Genomic DNA, 18,861 nt, shown 5'->3' with positions numbered 1-18,861 from the left:
ATCCCCTAGTCCTTCACTTGACTCACATATACATGTGAACAAGGAATTAGTCTTAATTTCCCAAAGATGAAGGTTTTCATTCATCACACAATACAACTTGCAGGATTCCAAGTTTCTATCCAAGTGAAACTTGGGTGATGAGAATCTTTCCTTATTTGGTAAATTATCAAAGTACCACAAACGAAATAATCAAATCGATTTTCTAATATTGCTATCAATGGAAACATATAAACAACAATTTTCACAAATGCTATTGTAAGGAAACTTAAAATAAGATAAATTTCAAAAAAATTTCTTTATTTATAAAAATTGCGGAAAACTTTTCCTTACAGTGCAAATACATATGAAAACTATGTTGTTATCTATTCCTAAGCAATATATCATAACTCTTAAGCAACAGCTCAAAATTCTGATCATCGAACCATGCGATCGAAATCTATCTCTTCACGATCAGAATCATCTTACTCTTCCTTTAAGTTTCCTTTCATTTCTTCGATCCTACAAAACATCAAAATGTAATTACATTACATCATGTATTAAGAATCTCCAAATAGGAACTTAATGGAGTTAGATAGTGGGCTTACCTGAAGTAGAGTCGAACATTTTGACTTTACCATCCTTGCGATCTTTCAAGTAAATATGGTAGCTTCGCAACCAATGCCCCTTCTCTTGGCAATAGAAACATACGGAATCTTTGGGAATGGTACACGATACTATCTCAGACTTAGCCTTTCTCTTTACCATTTGGTCAAATGACTTGACCATGGCCGATCCTTTTCCATTGGGAAAAGAAAGCTTTTCTGAACTTTCAATGTCACCATTGTCAATGTCCATGGAAGTTTTGGTACTAGATCTTCCAATCAAATTTGCTTTACCAGTGTGCCAAATCATTGCTGATTCAGCAGCAACAAGCAAATAGGCAAGATCGATAAGGGTCATGTCGTGATCTGTCATATAGTAGTCCTTAATGAACTCACTATACGACTCAGGTAGTGACTGAAGAACCCAGTCAACAGCCAATTTCCTCGACATCGACTCCTAACATTCCAACGTGTCAATGTATGACTTCATCTCCAAGACATGTGCACACACAGACCTTCCATCTTGGTGTTCGCTAGCCAATAGGGCTTGAGTGACCTTGAACTTTTCAAGTCTTTGAACTTGTGGGTTAGGGAGAATTATTGGAGGAGGTGGAGGAAGTGAAGCTCCATTACAACATGAAGAAGGGATTAATCTTTCACCTTGATCGTCTTGTGGAATATCATCTTCATGAAGAAAACTTTTTCCAAAAGGATGAGGAAGACCATAGTTGTCAGAACTAGACATCTATAAGGGAGAAATTCAAGTTTAGTTGATTTAAGTCCTTAATATAACACCCAAATGAAATATTAAGGCTACGACCCAACACAATATTTCACAATTCGGAAGAGGGATGCCGTAATCCAATTGCAAAATATTTGAAGGTATGTAAATGATGATTTACCAATTTCCACCATGAAAAACGAAATTGATTATTTAGTTTTAAATGAATTGAAATTCCTAGATTCTTTTGAGATTCATTGAACTTTTCAATGGCATGTTTAATCTCGATTGTGCCCTTCAAGTTTGTGACTGGGATACCGAGGATCACAAACAAGGTGTGAATAACCATGCAAATTAGCTTGGTACTCTCGATGTCATTTATCACCTAATCAATGTGTCGGTTAACCACACACACTTCATTGATCTATGACAAACATCGAGCGACCCTTTGCCACCCTTGTTAGGCCAAGTTAGTGTGCCGGTTAACCACACACGCTCCACTAACGACTTAACAAGGTGCAAAGTGCAATTTCATGGGTTAGCACCAAATTCACATTTTTCCTAAGTAACTAAGATTGGGAATTTATAAGTGTTTAGTTACTTGGTATTTTCATTATACTTTTAATGAGAATTAATTTCTTATCCTACCCGTTCGGCTAACGACCCTCAACCAGTCAAGGAAGCGGTGGGTGAGAGTGGACACCCATTAAACCGCCATTTTATAGGCAGTAACCTTATACCCCCCTTATAGACCGGCTTCGTGAATGAGGCCTACTAACGGTAAGATTGACTTTTCTTATACATCTATATAATAATTAAACCTTTAATATTATAATAGTATAAGGGTGTATTTTAAACTTTTAAAATACTAGATGGTTTAATCTATTAATAAGTTATACTCTTAATTTAATTTAATTTAAACCATGTCATTATGGAATTATTAATCTCTTTTAATTAAACACTTTAATTAATTTAATAAAGTCCATAAGGTGTAATTGAACTATTTAAGACATCCAGGTTCTAAATAAAAAATTCAAAATTAAAAACTATTTAATTAATTTTTTTAATTTATGAACCCAAGAGTTACACCTTTTAATTACAAGAGTTTCTTAAGTTGAGACTTTTCAAATACCAAAACTTGAGGGCAATTTTTGTAACTCTTGAAAACTTTTGTCTTTCCATAACCTATGAATTAATATGGTTTTTATGAAAAACTTTTCATGTTCCATAACTTGAGGACAAGTTATGGAGGACATTAAAAACATTTAAGATCAAATATTTCAATTAACAAAATAATCAAATAATTTATCTATGATCAAGTTAAACTCATAAGTCAAAAATAATTCATATCAACAATTTGTAAAATATTAGCCTAATCATATAAACTAATACAAATCTTGAAAATTTTGACAATTATCTTTTAATTGGATAAGCATGATCACTACCATCTCAACAAAATCAAATTTTATGAACTAAAACATTTTGTGGTAATGATCCTAATCCAAAACAGGCCAAAAAACCCGATAATCTACCATTAGAAGCATCAACTCGTCGAGTACATGAACATGACTCACCGAGTTGACCTTATACTGAGTGGACTCGTCGAGTCAGCCAGTGGACTCGGCGAGTTCATCAGTCAGGGGCCATAACATTGATTTTTTCAACTTTGAAAATTAAGCCATGCATCAAATATAATAGAAAACAATCATAGTCTCTGATACCACTATTGGGTTTTGTATACTACAACATCCTATGGTGCACATACAACCCTAAATGCTTTGGATCTATCTTTTCTCTAATTATTCATGCAATATTGTTTCCAAAGCGTAAAGCCTACAACTAGCATACAATTGACATAAACAACATAAAAGTGAGTTATCGAATTACCTCTTTGTTGTAGCTTGTAGTTTTCGCCTTAAAGAACTTAACACTCCAAGTGTGATGCCTCAAATGGTTCACAACACACCTTGGACAAAGTAGAACTAGAGAGAAATGTTCTATGCACTCAAAATCGGTTATGGAACTCCAAGAACACTAGGGTCACCGATTTTAGCTATGGGTTGTTCTATATATAGTCTAAGACTCATGGTTAAACCCTAATCCATATCCTTGGGCTTATTATCCATGATCCATGATTCAAGTGGGCTAACTCTTTATGGATTCATCCATAAACCTAGTCCATCATGTATCATAAGCCCAAACCATATATATAACTAATTTACACAATTAGTCCCCAATAATTTAATTAGTCTCTTTTGATCAATAAATTAATTCCAAATTAATTCTTGATCAATACTAATTAAATCATATGATTTCATATTAATATATTAGAACTTATAATATATTAGAACTTATAATATATTAATAAATCATAATTAACCTCTTCTCAAAAGTCCATCCTATCAAATTGTCCTGGTGATATACAACCCGAAATGGACCATGCTACTCTCGGATCAAGTACATACCAATTATAGTTATGGGCTTAGATACCTAATCCAACATGTCGGCCCTGATTGATTATGCTAGGATGCTAGGAGTCTGTGTGACCCTTGCATGTGTTATGTGTTGTTATGTATACCGGGCGGGGCTCGATGCCATGCAAGGCCTGAGTACTGAAGCATATGCTAGTGTTTATGATCATTATATGTGTTAGCATGATTATGTGATATAGATTGTATGTGTATAGCGGGCGAGGCCCAGAGACAGGCGAGGCTTGAGAATAACAGATCTGTAAACTGAGCAGGGCTCGATGTCAGGCGAGCTCCGATGTCGGGCGGGGGCCCAGTATGTGATTTATTATGTATGGTATGGGGTAGTTTGGGGAACTCACTTAGGTTTGTGCTTACGGTTTTCAGTTTATATTTCAAGTACTTCCAGTGGCAAGGGGAAGAGCTCGGGGTGACTACATTGCACACACCATATGGATTCCGCATTTCACTTTGATTTTATGATATTTGATACACTTGTTTTATTTGGGATGTATGTATAATGATTGGAATACTATTTTACCTAAATTAAAAAAGAAAAGTTTGGATCATGTTTTTGGGACGTTTCAGAAGGATTTGGGTTATTGATTAATTTTTTTATCTTTATTTGATGCTAGTCGGATCTTGGGGATAATCGGTGCAGGGAGTAAAGGTGTTGTTGTGTTTCCTTGGGTCTTCGATTCAGGTGAGTTTCCTCACTATACTATGTGTTACAGTATATATATCTTTGTGTATTAGGATATAGGAGTAGTGGTATCTTGGTTAGAGTACCCAGGGGTCGGTGATCGTATAGTTGAGTACCTTAGGGGTTGTATATAGTCATGTAGGATAGGCTGAGAACTCTTGATCTAGACTTTCTTACCTGTACCTTGTTTGGTTGTGTCTTGAGAGTGGGATCACCTGCTTAACTGTCTATCTCACCTTTGATTACATATATCTATGTATTCCAGTGGAGACGTAGAGTACTGTATGAGGCCCGGTATGTGGTGATGAGTCTTTTAATTGTATTACTTATGTCATAGTGGTGTGCATGCTAGACTAGCTGAGTCTTATTTTCCAATTGTTGTTATATGTATCATTGAGTTGCTGATGATTCCAAGACTGTTGATAGTCTGTAGGGTTTTTGAGAACCCACAAGGTGTCGTGAGCCCATATGACTATTGATAGTCCCCGGGTTACTAATAACCCATAGTTGTTTATATTGTTGTGTTGTATGTGATAGTTAAGATTGTTGATAGTCTCAGGATTGCTGATAGTTCTAGGGTTGTTGATAACCCATAGCTATTTATTATTTGGTATTTTGGTGGAAACTTACTAAGCTTTTACTTACAATTATGGATTAAATGTTTTTCATTTACCATTGGTGATCGTGGGAGGGCGAATGCGTGACTATACACACTCATCAGCAGCATTGTAGATTCTGCATTTATTATATCACTCTGATTTTCAAATAACTATAATTGGGAATGAGTTTTCTTAACTTAGGTTTTACAATAATGTTGTTTTACCTTAATTAAAAATGAAAATTTTGTTTGTGAAAATGGGACGTTATAGGGTTTTTATTTTCATCACCCATCATCTCCGCCAGCACCAACCTCTGATCAGGAAAATCTTCTAGAAAAACCATTAAATTATCTAAGCGATTCCTACTACTGGAGAAGACCAATCCATATCTGAAGAGCTAGGGGTTTGTTTTCACCGGAAAAACTTTTTAGGTCCAAGATTTTCGAATCCAAGGTTTTTGTCGAAAAAAGGTTGGGGTATAAGATCGACGATGCTAGTTTCGGGTTTCCAACAGGCGGTGGTGGCTTTAAACGTTGGGGGTACAAAAGTGGTGACCCTAGGATCGTCGGGGGATGAGTGGCGACGACACATAGATCAGCACGCCGACTTTGTCCAGGATTCAACGGTCAAGGATTCGGCGGCGCTAACACGGAGATGGTCAAGAATTCGACGGTGGCAATGGAAAGCCAACTGACACAGAGACATATCTGGACGCTGACGATGTTTTAGATCCGACGTCGGATGTTCAGATCTTCATCTCCGGTGATAGTTTGGATGTTCCGGTGAAAAGTTGGTGGAACCCTAGCAATGGTTGGCAGTTTCCGGTGGGGCATTAGATTCTGACGATATATTAAAAAGAGAGAGAGAGAGAGAGAGAGAGATGAGTAGGGTGGGGATTGGGTGGGTTATTAGGTAGTAGGTTTATATTTTGTTTCTTATTTTTTGTTTTATTGTAATCAAATAATAGTAAAGAAAAGAAAAGGAAAAAAACAAATAGATAGGGGTAAATTCGTTATTTGTAGAATTTTTAAAATACTTTGGACCAAAATCGCAACGAAATGAAAGTTTTTGATCTTTTGTGCTAGTCAAAATCTTTTTGGACCAAAGTGACAATTTCCAGCTAACACCATTTTTGCAATTTTGTCTTTGAGAAATGCATTATTCATAACAAAATTAGGAGTGACGATCATGTCGTATTCGGGGTGGCGGGTAATAAAAGTTCACTCCGGATACGACTCATAAATATTTGTATCGTTTTGTTCAACCCTAACATGGATTAGCGATAAACATAACACATTAGATTGTATAGGATTCGTGAGTCATATTCGTGTTCATGGGTCAGATTAGGGTCTGTGGGTCAGATTCAGGTTCTTAGGTCATAATCAGGTTCGTGGTTCAGAGGAAAAAAAGTCTAAATATCACATATTACTTATTAGTCCTTACTATCTTCTTTATTATATATATATATATATATATATATATAAAATAATAATAATAAAACAAAACGGGTTCACGGGTCAACCTGCATAATTATTTTCAAACATGAACACGTCCTACATAATAAAATGGTTTGGCGGGTTGCTGGCTGACGAGTCAGAAAAACTCAATTCAAATATGTTTATGTTCGTGTCGTACAAACTTAATAAATCTTTTATTTTTAACAAAAGCTTTTATTTGAAGTAGGGCGTGTTCGGCACGGAGCGTATTGGAGCGTTTGAGAGCTTCTACCTTCTAGCGTTTGACAAAACGCTCCGTTTAAAACAGAAAGTCTCGTTTGACACTACAAGCTTCTAACGTTTAGCATTTAACAAAACCCTACAAGCTACAAGCTACCCGCTACCTGCTACAAACTACCCGCTACCAGCTAGTTTTGACGAAGACGCCCGTAGTTTTTCAGAGTTTTTATCAATTAACCCTTATGTTCATAGTTGTTTAAATTTTTCAAAAAGTTATCACTATTTTGTTCGAACATTTATCAAAATAAAAGTTTTAAATAAATAATTTTTCTAAACATACCTTAAAACTTCGTTTTCAAGTTATAAAGCTCTCATTGACATGTCAACAGTTTCATAGTACGAAAAAACAATTTCATTGTATGCGGTTCTAATTTTCATTCTCAACACTTCTTTTGCAAATTCGTCAATGAATAGTGACATTTGGTAGCGGTCCATTTCACAATTCAAACTCATTTCGTAGTCCAATCTGCAGTTTTTTTTTTTTTTTTTTTTTTTTTTTTTACTAAACATCATGGTTTATTAATAGCAGTGACCCATCTATTACATGGGTTAATTTAAAAAAAAAATGTTAAATATAAATGTCAAAATATTTGAGAACTTTAAATTTCATATGAAAAATAATAAATTATTATAATAAAAATGTTTTTTATCTTTTAAATTTAAATAAATAAACAAAAGAAACTAATGAGCTTTAATTTTGGGAATTTTGAAATTAAAAGGTAAGCTGATTAATAAAACTGATATTTATTTATTATTATATTTATTGCAGTTATTACATTAAAATATTATGTGAAATTTAATAAAATAAAAAAACTCTTAAAATGACATATGAAAAAAAAAATTTAATTCAAAATAACCATAAAATAACATTTGACAAATTGAATGAAAGTGTGACAAGTAAAAAAAAAAAAAAATAAAATAAAATAAAATAAAATTTTATTAAAGTAGATTTCGAAATGTCCAGTAAGGCAATATATATTTCGTAATGGTCCCCAAAAAATATGTGGTTATATCAAGGATGTGGTTAATTTTTGCTATTATTTGCCAAAGATTATAAAAATTTAGCTATTTTTGTCAAATTTATCGAAATATAAACTCAATATTTACTAAAACATAACTAATAAAGAAAAGTTGCTGTTGCGACTACACATGAATGGTCTCTAGTTTATACCAAATATTATGCTTTTTGTCGTGAAATTTACTATATTTTTACAGACGAATCAAAAAATTTAACTATATTTTGTACGGATTCTGATTTAGGTCATTATGAAACAATAAAAATACCCATAATCAATTAAACATATAAGCTAATACAACTTGTAACGACCTAAATTTCCAAATAAAATTTTCATTGTTAAATAACCAAAACATTTCTATAAAATATGAAATCTTCGTGACAATTGTTTTCAAAATTCATAACATCAACATTTTATTTCAAATATTAGAGGGTCCCCATAAACTTGTCGGGGAGTGCATGTCGAGTCATCAAACCTTGCCATTGCCCTTAGGCTCTGAGGTACCTGAAACAAATCAACAAACTGTAAGCTAATGCTTAGTGAGTTCCCTAGAACATACCCCACATTAGGGCTGTCAAAATTATACCACGGAAAACCAACCAACATGCTACCAACCAAACCAAGAAAGTTGGTACCCAACATATTTGGTAGTCAACATGTTTGGTTGGTAGTACCGTACCAATTGAACAATATTGGTACGGTAATGGTACAAGATTTTGAATATCATGGTAATACCGTACCAACCAATTCATATATATATATATATATATATATATATATATATATATATATATATATATATATATATATATATATATATATATATATATATATATAAACGAAATCTTAAATTTCAATTGTTAATTATGTTTAGTGTTTACATTTTAAAAAAACGATATATAAGTTATTTGGTCGCATTAGTCAATAGTCATTACAATGTTAAAGAACAAAATTAAAACATTACTTTAGCGTTACTTTCAATAGAATTTAATGTAAATTAAAAGAACTGCATAACTTCTTTACTAAACGTATAAATTACCCGATGTATTTGCTTATTTTAAAATCTTACAACATACTATAAAAAAAGTCGGTATATACCATTACCAATTTGTACCAACCAAACTTGTTGGTAGCCAAATATATTGGTACCAAGTATACTTGGTACGGTACCGGTAGCAAATTTTTTATACCAATTATAATTGGTACGATACATGGTTTAAGGAAAAACGAATTGGTACCGTACCAATTCCACCCCTACCTCACATAACCACATAATCATATAATCCATATCAATCACATAAGCCATGCATATAAATATATAAGAATGTCGTGGGCTCCTCCGAGGGTCTTACTTCAGGATGTCATGGGCTCCCCCACATGGTCTTACACCTATGTGCCATGAGCTCCTCCAATGGTCTTTACATGAAAAGCCATGGGCTCCTCCACATGGTCTGACATCCAAGTGACATGGGCTCCTCCCATGGTCTTTACCTGGAAAGCCATGGACTCCCCCACATGGTCTTACATCCAAGTGTCATGGGCTACCCCCATGGTCTTTCATGCAAGTATCACATAAACAACTAGCATACCACATAGCATATAACATCTAGCATATAACAACTAGCATACCATGTATCACTACATCACTAGTGTACCACATATCGCTAAATGGGCCGGCCTTGGTGCCTTCGACCCATTGGTATGGTGAGGAGACTCACCTCTATCTGCTGAACCCGAAAGCTGCTCTCCTACAGTCCGAAACCACCCGTGTTGAACAACATTACCATTAACCCAAAATTAGGGTTGATGATGATCTATTTAAAGAACCCAAGTGTCCAAGTCCAAGTCCTTTCATAAGGGCCCAAGAGTTTTCCAATGCTAATGGGCCTAAAGTCCATGTCCAAAATTGTTAATAGGCATCATGGCCCAATAGGCCCAACTGTAGCAACCATGGCCCAAAACAGATAAATTGGGTCACCAACTCAAAACATGAGCAGGCCCAATAACTGATTATGGCCTAAAGGGCTTATAAGCCCAAAACGAGCCCAAACCCATCTGAGTGCGTACGCATTACGTACCACCCTTGTACGCTCAGCGTACTGAGTCCCTGAGCTGTACGCGCAGCATACACTAAATTACGCCCAACGTACAAACAGATTAAGCACCTACTTCCATTAAGTGCTTAATTAACCCAAAATTAGGGTTGAGGATGATCTAATTAAAGAACCCAAGTGTCCAAGTCCAAGTCCTTTCATAAGGGCCCAAGAGTTTTCCAATGCTTATGGGCCTAAAGTCCATGTCCAAAACTTTTAATGGGCCTCATGGCCCAATAAGGCCCAACCGTAGCAACCATGGCCCAAAACTGATAAATTGGTCCACCAACTCAAAACATGACTAGACCCAATAACTGATTAAGGCCCAAATGGCTTATAAGCCCAAAACGAGCCCAACCCCATCTGAGTGTGCACGCCTTGCATACCACCCTTGTACGTGCAGCGTATTGAGTCCCTAAGCTGTATGTGTGGCGTACACTAAATTACGCCCATCGTACAAACATATTAAGCACCTACTTCCATTAAGTGCTTAATACTTGATGTTCTAACGTCTAATATCATATCTGAGTTCATTAAGTCGTCCTAGGGCATAAATTTGGCAACTTTATACCCTTGCATGCTATATGGGACTTCAAAACTTCATTCTTCACATTACAACTTCATATAAAGCTTCAAACTCATGCATGAAATCTAGATACCCTTCAGGCTAGCACCTTTATGCATCTAGCATGCTCAGAAAACTCAGATCTAACCATTTTAGTCTCTGGAGTTGCTCAACTCTCAAGAGAAGGTCCAAAAACCAACTAAAGGGACAATATGGAAAACCCTTGCTAGATCTAATGAATAAGATGGCAAGATCAAGACTTTATACCTCTAGAAGCTCTTCAAGGTGATCTAGATGCAAACTCTTGGAACACAATGCCACTCTAATCTTGCTCACTAAGTTCTTCTTCTCAATTAAGCTCCAAAATCGCCACCAACACACTTCTATGCTCCAAAATCACACTCTCAAAGGAAAAATAAGGTAAAGGGACGAAATGAGGCTCAAGAGGCGAATTAGGGTTTAGTCCCAATGACTTAAGGATGCTTAAATAGGTGTCAAGTCCGAAAATTAGGGTTTTGGTCGTCTGTCGCGTATGCCCCATGTAACTATATGTACGTCCCGTGTACGCAATACTCCTTCGCGATCCTTCCTTCATAGTACGCTAAGCGTACCCTTAGGTATGCCCAACATACAAAAAGGGACCATTTTTTCCAACTAAATCATTTAAAAAGGGTTAGAATTGTTTACCTGATTTCGAGTGTTACAACTCTCCCCCACTTGAACTAGACTTCGTCCTCGAAGTCCGCAGATGCAAACAGATCCGAGTAATGCTCTCGCATCTCATCCTACGGCACCCATGTCCATTCGGAGTCTCTGCGGTGCTGCCATTGCACCTTCACTAGCTTGACCTCCTTGTTACGAAGAACCTTAGTCTTCTTATCCAGAACTGCGATGGGCTTCTCGATGTAATTCAGGCTCTCATCTACCTGAATGTCTTCTTAGGAGATAACTGCAGCCTCGTGAGTGACACACTTCCGAAGCTGGGACACATGGAAGGTGTTGTGGATCTGACTCAGCTCATCCGGAAGGTCCAGTCGATAAGCAACCCTGCCGACTCGGGCAGAAATCATGAACGGGCCAATAAACCGGGGTCCCAACTTACCCTTATTCCGAAACCTAATGATGCCCTTCCATAGTGACACCTTTAGCAATACAAAATCTACCACCTGAAACTCGATGTCCGATCGATGTCGGTCAACATAGCTTTTCTGACGGCACTGCGCGACTCGCAGCCTGTCGCGCACCTGCTGAATCAACTCGGTGGTCTTGAGCACCACCTACGTGCTCCCCATGACTCGATGTCCTACCTCGCCCCAACATACGGGAGTCCTGCACCTCCGACCATACAACATCTCGAACGGGGGTCGGTCGATACTAGCATGATAACTGTTGTTATATGAAAACTCTGCTAGTGGGAGGTTTGTATCCCAACTCCCTCTAAAATCCAATATGCATGCCCGAAGCATATCCTCGAGTGTCTGGATCGTCCGCTCGCTCTGGCCGTCTGTCTGGGGGTGGTAAGCAGTGCTGAAGTGTAGCTGTGTGCCCAGTTCCTCGTGGAACTTTCTCCAAAATCTAGATGTAAAACAGACATCCCGGTCAGAGACCACCGACACTGGCACCCCGTGTCTAACCACCACCTCTCGCACAAAAATATCTGCTAATTTCTCAGCAGAGATACTCCCGGAGATCAGAATAAAATGGGTAATCTTTGTCAACATGTGCATAATGACCCAAATAGAATCCACACCCCTCGTTGTCCTCGATAACTTCGTGATGAAGTCCATGGTGATCTCTTCCCATTTCCACATGGGAATAGGAAGCGGTTGAACCTTGCCATGAGGTCGCTGATGTTCGACCTTGACCTTTTTGCAGGTCAAGCACCGCTCCACAAACCAGCCGATCTCCCGCTTCATGCAGGGCCACCAGTAACTCAATCTCAGGTCTCTGTACATCTTCGTAGCCCCCGGGTGTATAGAGAACTTGGACTTGTGTGCCTCCTCCAATATCTTCTGTCTCACTCCCCCAAATACCGGTACTCACACCCGGCCACACTGTGTCAAAATTCCCCGACCATCCCGTACAAACAAGGGAAACTGACCCCGAATCCGCTCTATCTTCCAGTTCTCTTTCTTCAAGCCCTCCACTTGAGCCTCATTTCGTCCCTTTACCTTAGTTTTCCTTTGAGAGTGTGATTTTGGAGCATAGAAGTGTGTTGGTGGCCATTTTGGAGCTTATTTGAGAAGAAGAAGTTAGTGAGCAAGCTTAGAGTGGCATTGTGTTCCAAGAGTTTGCATCTAGATCACCTTGAAGAGCTTCTGGAGGTATAAAGTCTTGATCTTGCCATCTTATTCATCAGATCTAGCTAGGGTTTTCTATATTGTCCCTTTAGTTGGTTTTTGGACCTTCTCTTGAGAGTTGAGAAACTCCAGAGACTAAAATGGTTAGATCTGAGCTTTGTGGAAGGTGCTAGCTTGAAGGGTGTCTAGACTCCATGCTTGAGTTTGAAGCTTTATATGAAGTCCTAGTGTGAAGAATGAAGTTTTGAAGTCCCATATAGCATGCAAGGGCATACAGTTGTTTATACCCTAGGACGACTTAATGAAATAAGATACGATATTGGACGTTAGAACATCAAGTATTAAGCACTTAATGGAAGTAGGTGCTTAATCTGTTTGTACGTTGGGCGTAATTTAGTGTACGCTGCGCGTACAGCTCAGGGACTCAGTACGCTGAGCGTACAAGGGTGGTACGTAATGCGTACGCACTCAGATGGGTTTGGGCTCGTTTTGGGCTTATAAGCCCTTTAGGCCATAATCAGTTATTGGGCCTGCTCATGTTTTGAGTTGGTGGCCCAATTTATCTGTTTTGGGCCATGGTTGCTACAGTTGGGCCTATTGGGCCATGATGCCTATTAACAATTTTGGACATGGACTTTAGGCCCATTAGCATTGGAAAACTCTTGGGCCCTTATGAAAGGACTTGGACTTGGACACTTGGGTTCTTTAAATAGATCATCATCAACCCTAATTTTGGGTTAATGGTAATGTTGTTCAACACGGGTGGTTTCGGACTGTAGGAGAGCAGCTTTCGGGTTCAGCAGATAGAGGTGAGTCTCCTCACCATACCAATGGATCGAAGGCACCAAGGCCGGCCCATTTAGTGATATGTGGTACACTAGTGATGTAGTGATATATGGTATACTAGTTGTTATATGCTATGTGGTATGCTAGTTGTTTTTGTGATACTTGCATGAAAGACCATGGGGGGAGCCCATGGAACTTGAATGTAAGACCATGTGGGGGAGCCCATGACTTTCAAGGTAAAGACCATGGGAGGAGTCCATGACACTTGGATGTCAAACCATGTGGAGGAGCCCATGGCTTTTTAGGTAAAGACCATGGGAGGAGCCCATGGCACATAGGTGTAAGACCATATGGGGGAGCCCATTGCATCCTGGAGTAAGACCCTGGGAGGAGCCCATGACATCCTTATATGTTTATATGCATGGATTATGTGATTGATATGGATTATATGATTATGTGGTTATGTGGGGTATGCTCTAGGGAACTCACTAAACATTTGCTTACAGTTTGTTGATTTGTTTCAGGTACTTTAGAGCCTAAGGGCAAGGGCGAGGTTTGATGGCGCGGCATGCATTCTCCGACAATTTTATGGGGACCTTTGGAAATTTATTTGGAAATTCATTAGTCAACTCGGATTAGTTTATGAATTCATATGACAAATTTTTCATTTTTCATTCACAATTCCAAGAAATTCTTGACACCAAGTACAATGAAACCAAATACCCACCTTATTTCTCACAAATACTTTGTAAAACATAAGAAAAATCATAAAGATTCAGATATTAAAAGCACCAATCAGAGAAAGTGAAACATGTTATTATGAACACAATTTCAGGACAAAACAGACCTACAACTTTGATGTAATGGCTTATTTCTAGCTCCTTGCTAGTTTTTATAATATTTCCGTCGTTCTAAAAAACACACACACACACACACACAATTTCAGGACAAAACGGACCTATAACGCTCTACTGCATCAATCAACCAGCTCGTCACATTTCAAATAATCTCGTCTTCCATGAACGGACAAAGCACATCGGAATGTATTGTTACTTTGTCAAGGAGCGAGTGGAATCACAAGAAATTGAGCCTTTACACATCAACACTAAAATGGAGATAGTTGATCTTCTCACATAGGCACTGGAATCAAAACAACTCAAGTTCTTATTTGTCAAGCTGGGCATGCAAAACCTACACGCTCCAGCTTGGAGGGAGGGGGGGGGGGTATTGAAATGTACGGTACGATCACCTTTTCTGTCTTCCAATCACATTTACTACTTGACTAGTCTTTAGCTCCTAGAATATTGTGTTTTCTTTCTTGTTTTTACGTTTTGCCTATTTAGGTTTTCTTTGTAATCCTTTACCGATGAAAATAGAAAAAACAGAGAAATCAATTACTCTGAGAACCTTTAACGCAAACCCATTTATCTTCATATTGTGTCACATATCATGTCGAGAATTGCAACCCCTAGGCAAAATGGTTCTCCATGTTTAACAAAATTTTCTTCTTCACCTCTCCACATTTTACAACAAACTCTTGTAAAACGTCTTTCAAATTATGGGTATGTTTGACAACGAACTTTTAGTATGTTTTATCTTTTAGGTTTAAAAATAAATAAAATTAAAGAAAAATATTTATTCAGGATTATGAGCTTAAACCTTTTATTTTAAACAAAAAGGAAATGACTCATGATGGTAATTATGCTTTAAAATCATTCAAAAAATCCCATATAAGTTTGATATGTTTAAAAAACATCATCTAAATAAAGTCTTTATACAAAAAACGCCGACAAACTAAAGACTTTATTCAAATATCATCTAGGTTTTACAGACTCTTACAGGTTCACGATGGATGTTACATGGAGCTACCAATAATTTGTTACAATAGATAAACAATATACAAATAAAATATAAACATTTGTATTTTCCATCAAACCAAGAACAACCAGGTCTATCTTCATAGCCAACAACCCAACACCCACCATCCGACCACCTTTTCAATCCATTGCCACCTTCGCTTAAAGTTTCAACCACTAGAGAGACTCAACCATAGAATCATCACCATCTCCACCTCAAACTGCACAGTAAAACCATCACTAACCACACACCCCCATAACCATCTTCCACCACCCTTACAGTTCACACCACTATTTACTAGCATATACCACAAAATCATAACTTCCACCTCAAACATCGGACCTCAAAAATACCACAAACCATACCCATCACTTTAGCACCAACCACCGTCCCCTTTAGACCTTATCTTCATCTCAGCCGACAACCCATACCACCGAAACCACCGTGAAACACTAACCACCAGAACCGATACCACCTGCTCCAGTCGAGAAAACCACCACATGTTTCCGTTGAACCGACCAACGAAGCCACCCTTCAAACACCGTGAATCATATCAGAACACCCACTACCGAACACCACCTCTATAGAAAACTCGAACCACCCTTATTCCAGCCACCTGCTTCATTGGAACACTAACCAAACTTCACCAAAACCACCACGGCCTCCATCTAAACCACCCATCTCTTCCTATCACATAGCTAAGAACCATCCTTATACCGCCACCATCGCTTGATCGACCATCTTGGCATAGTCACCTCTTTCGAGCACTACTACCAGTCGACTACCTATACATCGAAACAACCTTATACCAATACCACCATCGAAGCCAGTCAAGCCACCTTCCATAACCTTCTCCACATTAAAAAGCAGTCGAGCGTAAGCCTCCACTGTGCACCACGATGTCATTGTTTTTTCCTCTTAATTAATTGTACCGTTGAAGTAAAATAAATGAAATAGGATTAAAGCTTCAATGATTCAATTGTGCGTGGCTATGCATAACAAAGGAAGAAAGAGGGGTTTTTTCTTGGGGCAATTTTTGGGTTTTTTCTTGAATGAAAACAAATAAACAAAAGCAACCGGTAATATCTTTGCCTCACCTATAAAAGCCGGTTACAATAAGTGTCATTTGAACAAAGTGTGTGGTTTATTGGTGTTTTTTGTAAAAAATAACTTATTTGGATGGTTTTGAACACACTAGATTTAGATGGTATTTTCTAAACAATTTTGAAATATAATTACATTGATAAGTCATTTTCCCTAACTAAAAAAAGTAAAAATCTTTTAATTCAAAAACTACTTCTAGTAGTTTTTATTTTTAACCTTTATGTTAATGACCGTTTAAAATTTTCAAAAGGTTATAACTATTTTGGTTGAACATTTCTCAAAATAAAAGTTTTAATTGACAACTAATTTTTCCACATATACCCCAAAACTTCGTTTTCACGATATACAGCTCTCATTAATTAACATATTAACAATTTTGTAGAACCAAAAACAATTTCATTGTATGCAGTTCTCATTTACTTTTTCAACATTTCTTTTGCAAATTTGTCAATGAATAGTGACATTTCTAGCGGTCCATTTCACAATTCAAACTCATTTCATAGTCCATTTTATTTCATAGTCCATTTTGCAGGGTTTCTTGACTTAACATCATGGTTTATAGCATTTCCTGCCCAGTAAGCCAATATATATTTCGCATGGTCCTCAAAAATATGTGGTTATATCTAGGATGTGGTTATTTTTTGCTATTACTTGCCAAAGGTTATATAAATTTAGCTATTTTTGTCAAAATTTTCGAAATATAAACTCAATATTTACTAAAACATAACTAATAAAGAAAAATTGTTGCTGCGACTACACATGAATGTTCTCTCGTTTATACCAAATATTATGCTTTTTGTCGTGAAATTTACTATATTTTTACAGACGAATCAGAAAATTTAACTATATTTTGTACGGATTGTGATCTAGGTCATTTTGAAACAACAAAAATAACCATAATCAAATAATCGTCAGTCAACTCGGATTAGTTTATGAATTCATGTGACAAATTTCTCATTTTTCATTCACAATTCCAAGAAATTCTTGACACCAAATACAATGAAATCAAATACCCACCTTATTTTTTCACAAGTACTTTGTAAAACATAAGAAAAATCATAAAGATTCAGATATTAAAAGCACCAATCAGAGAAAGTGAAACCTGTTATTATGATCACAATCTCAGACATACGTTCTTGCAACTGCATGACTTCTACTCCTGGGAAACATCTCAGGTTTTAATCTCAAATCATCCGTAAAATCAGATGGCGTCTCTTCATCAATTCTTCCAAAAGCCACGCTTTGACTACGAGGCACATGTGGCGGAGTCGCCATCTGTTGGCGGAGGAGAAAGTCGCCGTCTAATCTGTTACCTAAACTTTTGGTGGAAGCAATCCTCATGAGCTCTGCGAAATCTTCGTTTCTTGATGATGCTGTGCTGTAACTTTTGGGTAGACCGGTGGTGCTCTGGGAACTAAGACCGCCGCCCATGCCAGCGGCGCATGAGTACATGCCGGAGATGTACAGGTCTCGGATCTTGCATATAAATTTTCCGGGTGCCTTTAAGACCTTGGTGGCGATTGTGGGTTTTTGGCTCTTTTTTTTATCCATTTTTTTGAAGAATGATAGAGTGGTGTGGTGGTCTTTTAACTTTTAATTATTGCGTGGTTGTGTGTGTTTGGTGGAAGAGATGCGTTTTATATAGATGGCATTTCCGAAACCATTTTATATTCAACTTTCTGAAGAAAAAGAAAGAATTGTTTTTGTATAATGATTATCAATATAGTATATATATCATATAATATTTTAATGCATGTGGATTATTCTTGGGAAAAGGTCTAACCATTTTTTTCTAGTTAATTATGTGTTGGTAACGTGACTAAAATCATATTATATATAATATTTATTTTTCAGGTTAAATATACTATATGAATAAGAATAAGTTTTATAAATATAAATTTCATGATATTCGCTTGTTGTATCATGATATACATGAGTTGAATAAACCAAAGAAGTAGAAATAGATAATAGGTTATTGTCTTAATATATTAAGCCATGTTTTTAATTTGACAAATTGTTAATGTATCTCGATTAAGTCAACAAAATATAATCGTATATAGGTGCATGGTCATCCCGGACATTGGGCAACATGGGCAACCGTTTGGTGCCCATCTTCTATATACGAGTCCCCAAAGTTTCGACGTTATGTAATAATAACCATATAGAATGATTTTTTTTTCTATGATTAGTATGTTTGTAGTAGAGGTTACCGGAAACATATGGACATGTTATTATAAATATCAATTTACAAATTTCAGTGAAAACATTTAGTGAAAGTGAAACATCTAAGACGTTGTAAAAGAAATTTTTTTTATTAGGAATGGTAAATTTA

General features: G+C 36.9%; 1 protein-coding gene across 1 annotated transcript; it reads right to left on the bottom strand.

Annotated features, from left to right (window-relative positions):
- Positions 1 to 17,651: 17,651 nt before the first annotated feature.
- On the bottom strand, positions 17,652 to 18,080 carry LOC145106721 (uncharacterized). The gene has a single exon (XM_079043657.1). The coding sequence runs from the start codon at positions 18,078 to 18,080 to the stop codon at positions 17,652 to 17,654; it is 429 nt and encodes a 142-aa protein (XP_078899783.1).
- Positions 18,081 to 18,861: the final 781 nt, after the last annotated feature.

Source organism: Lactuca virosa, chromosome 4 (genome assembly GCF_052849685.1).
Source record: "Lactuca virosa cultivar CGN04683 chromosome 4, Lactuca_virosa_CGN04683_v6, whole genome shotgun sequence".
Lineage (NCBI taxonomy): Eukaryota > Viridiplantae > Streptophyta > Magnoliopsida > Asterales > Asteraceae > Lactuca > Lactuca virosa.
The sequence above is the reverse complement of the archived record's forward strand: the minus strand, read 5'-3'. Positions and strand labels throughout refer to the sequence as shown.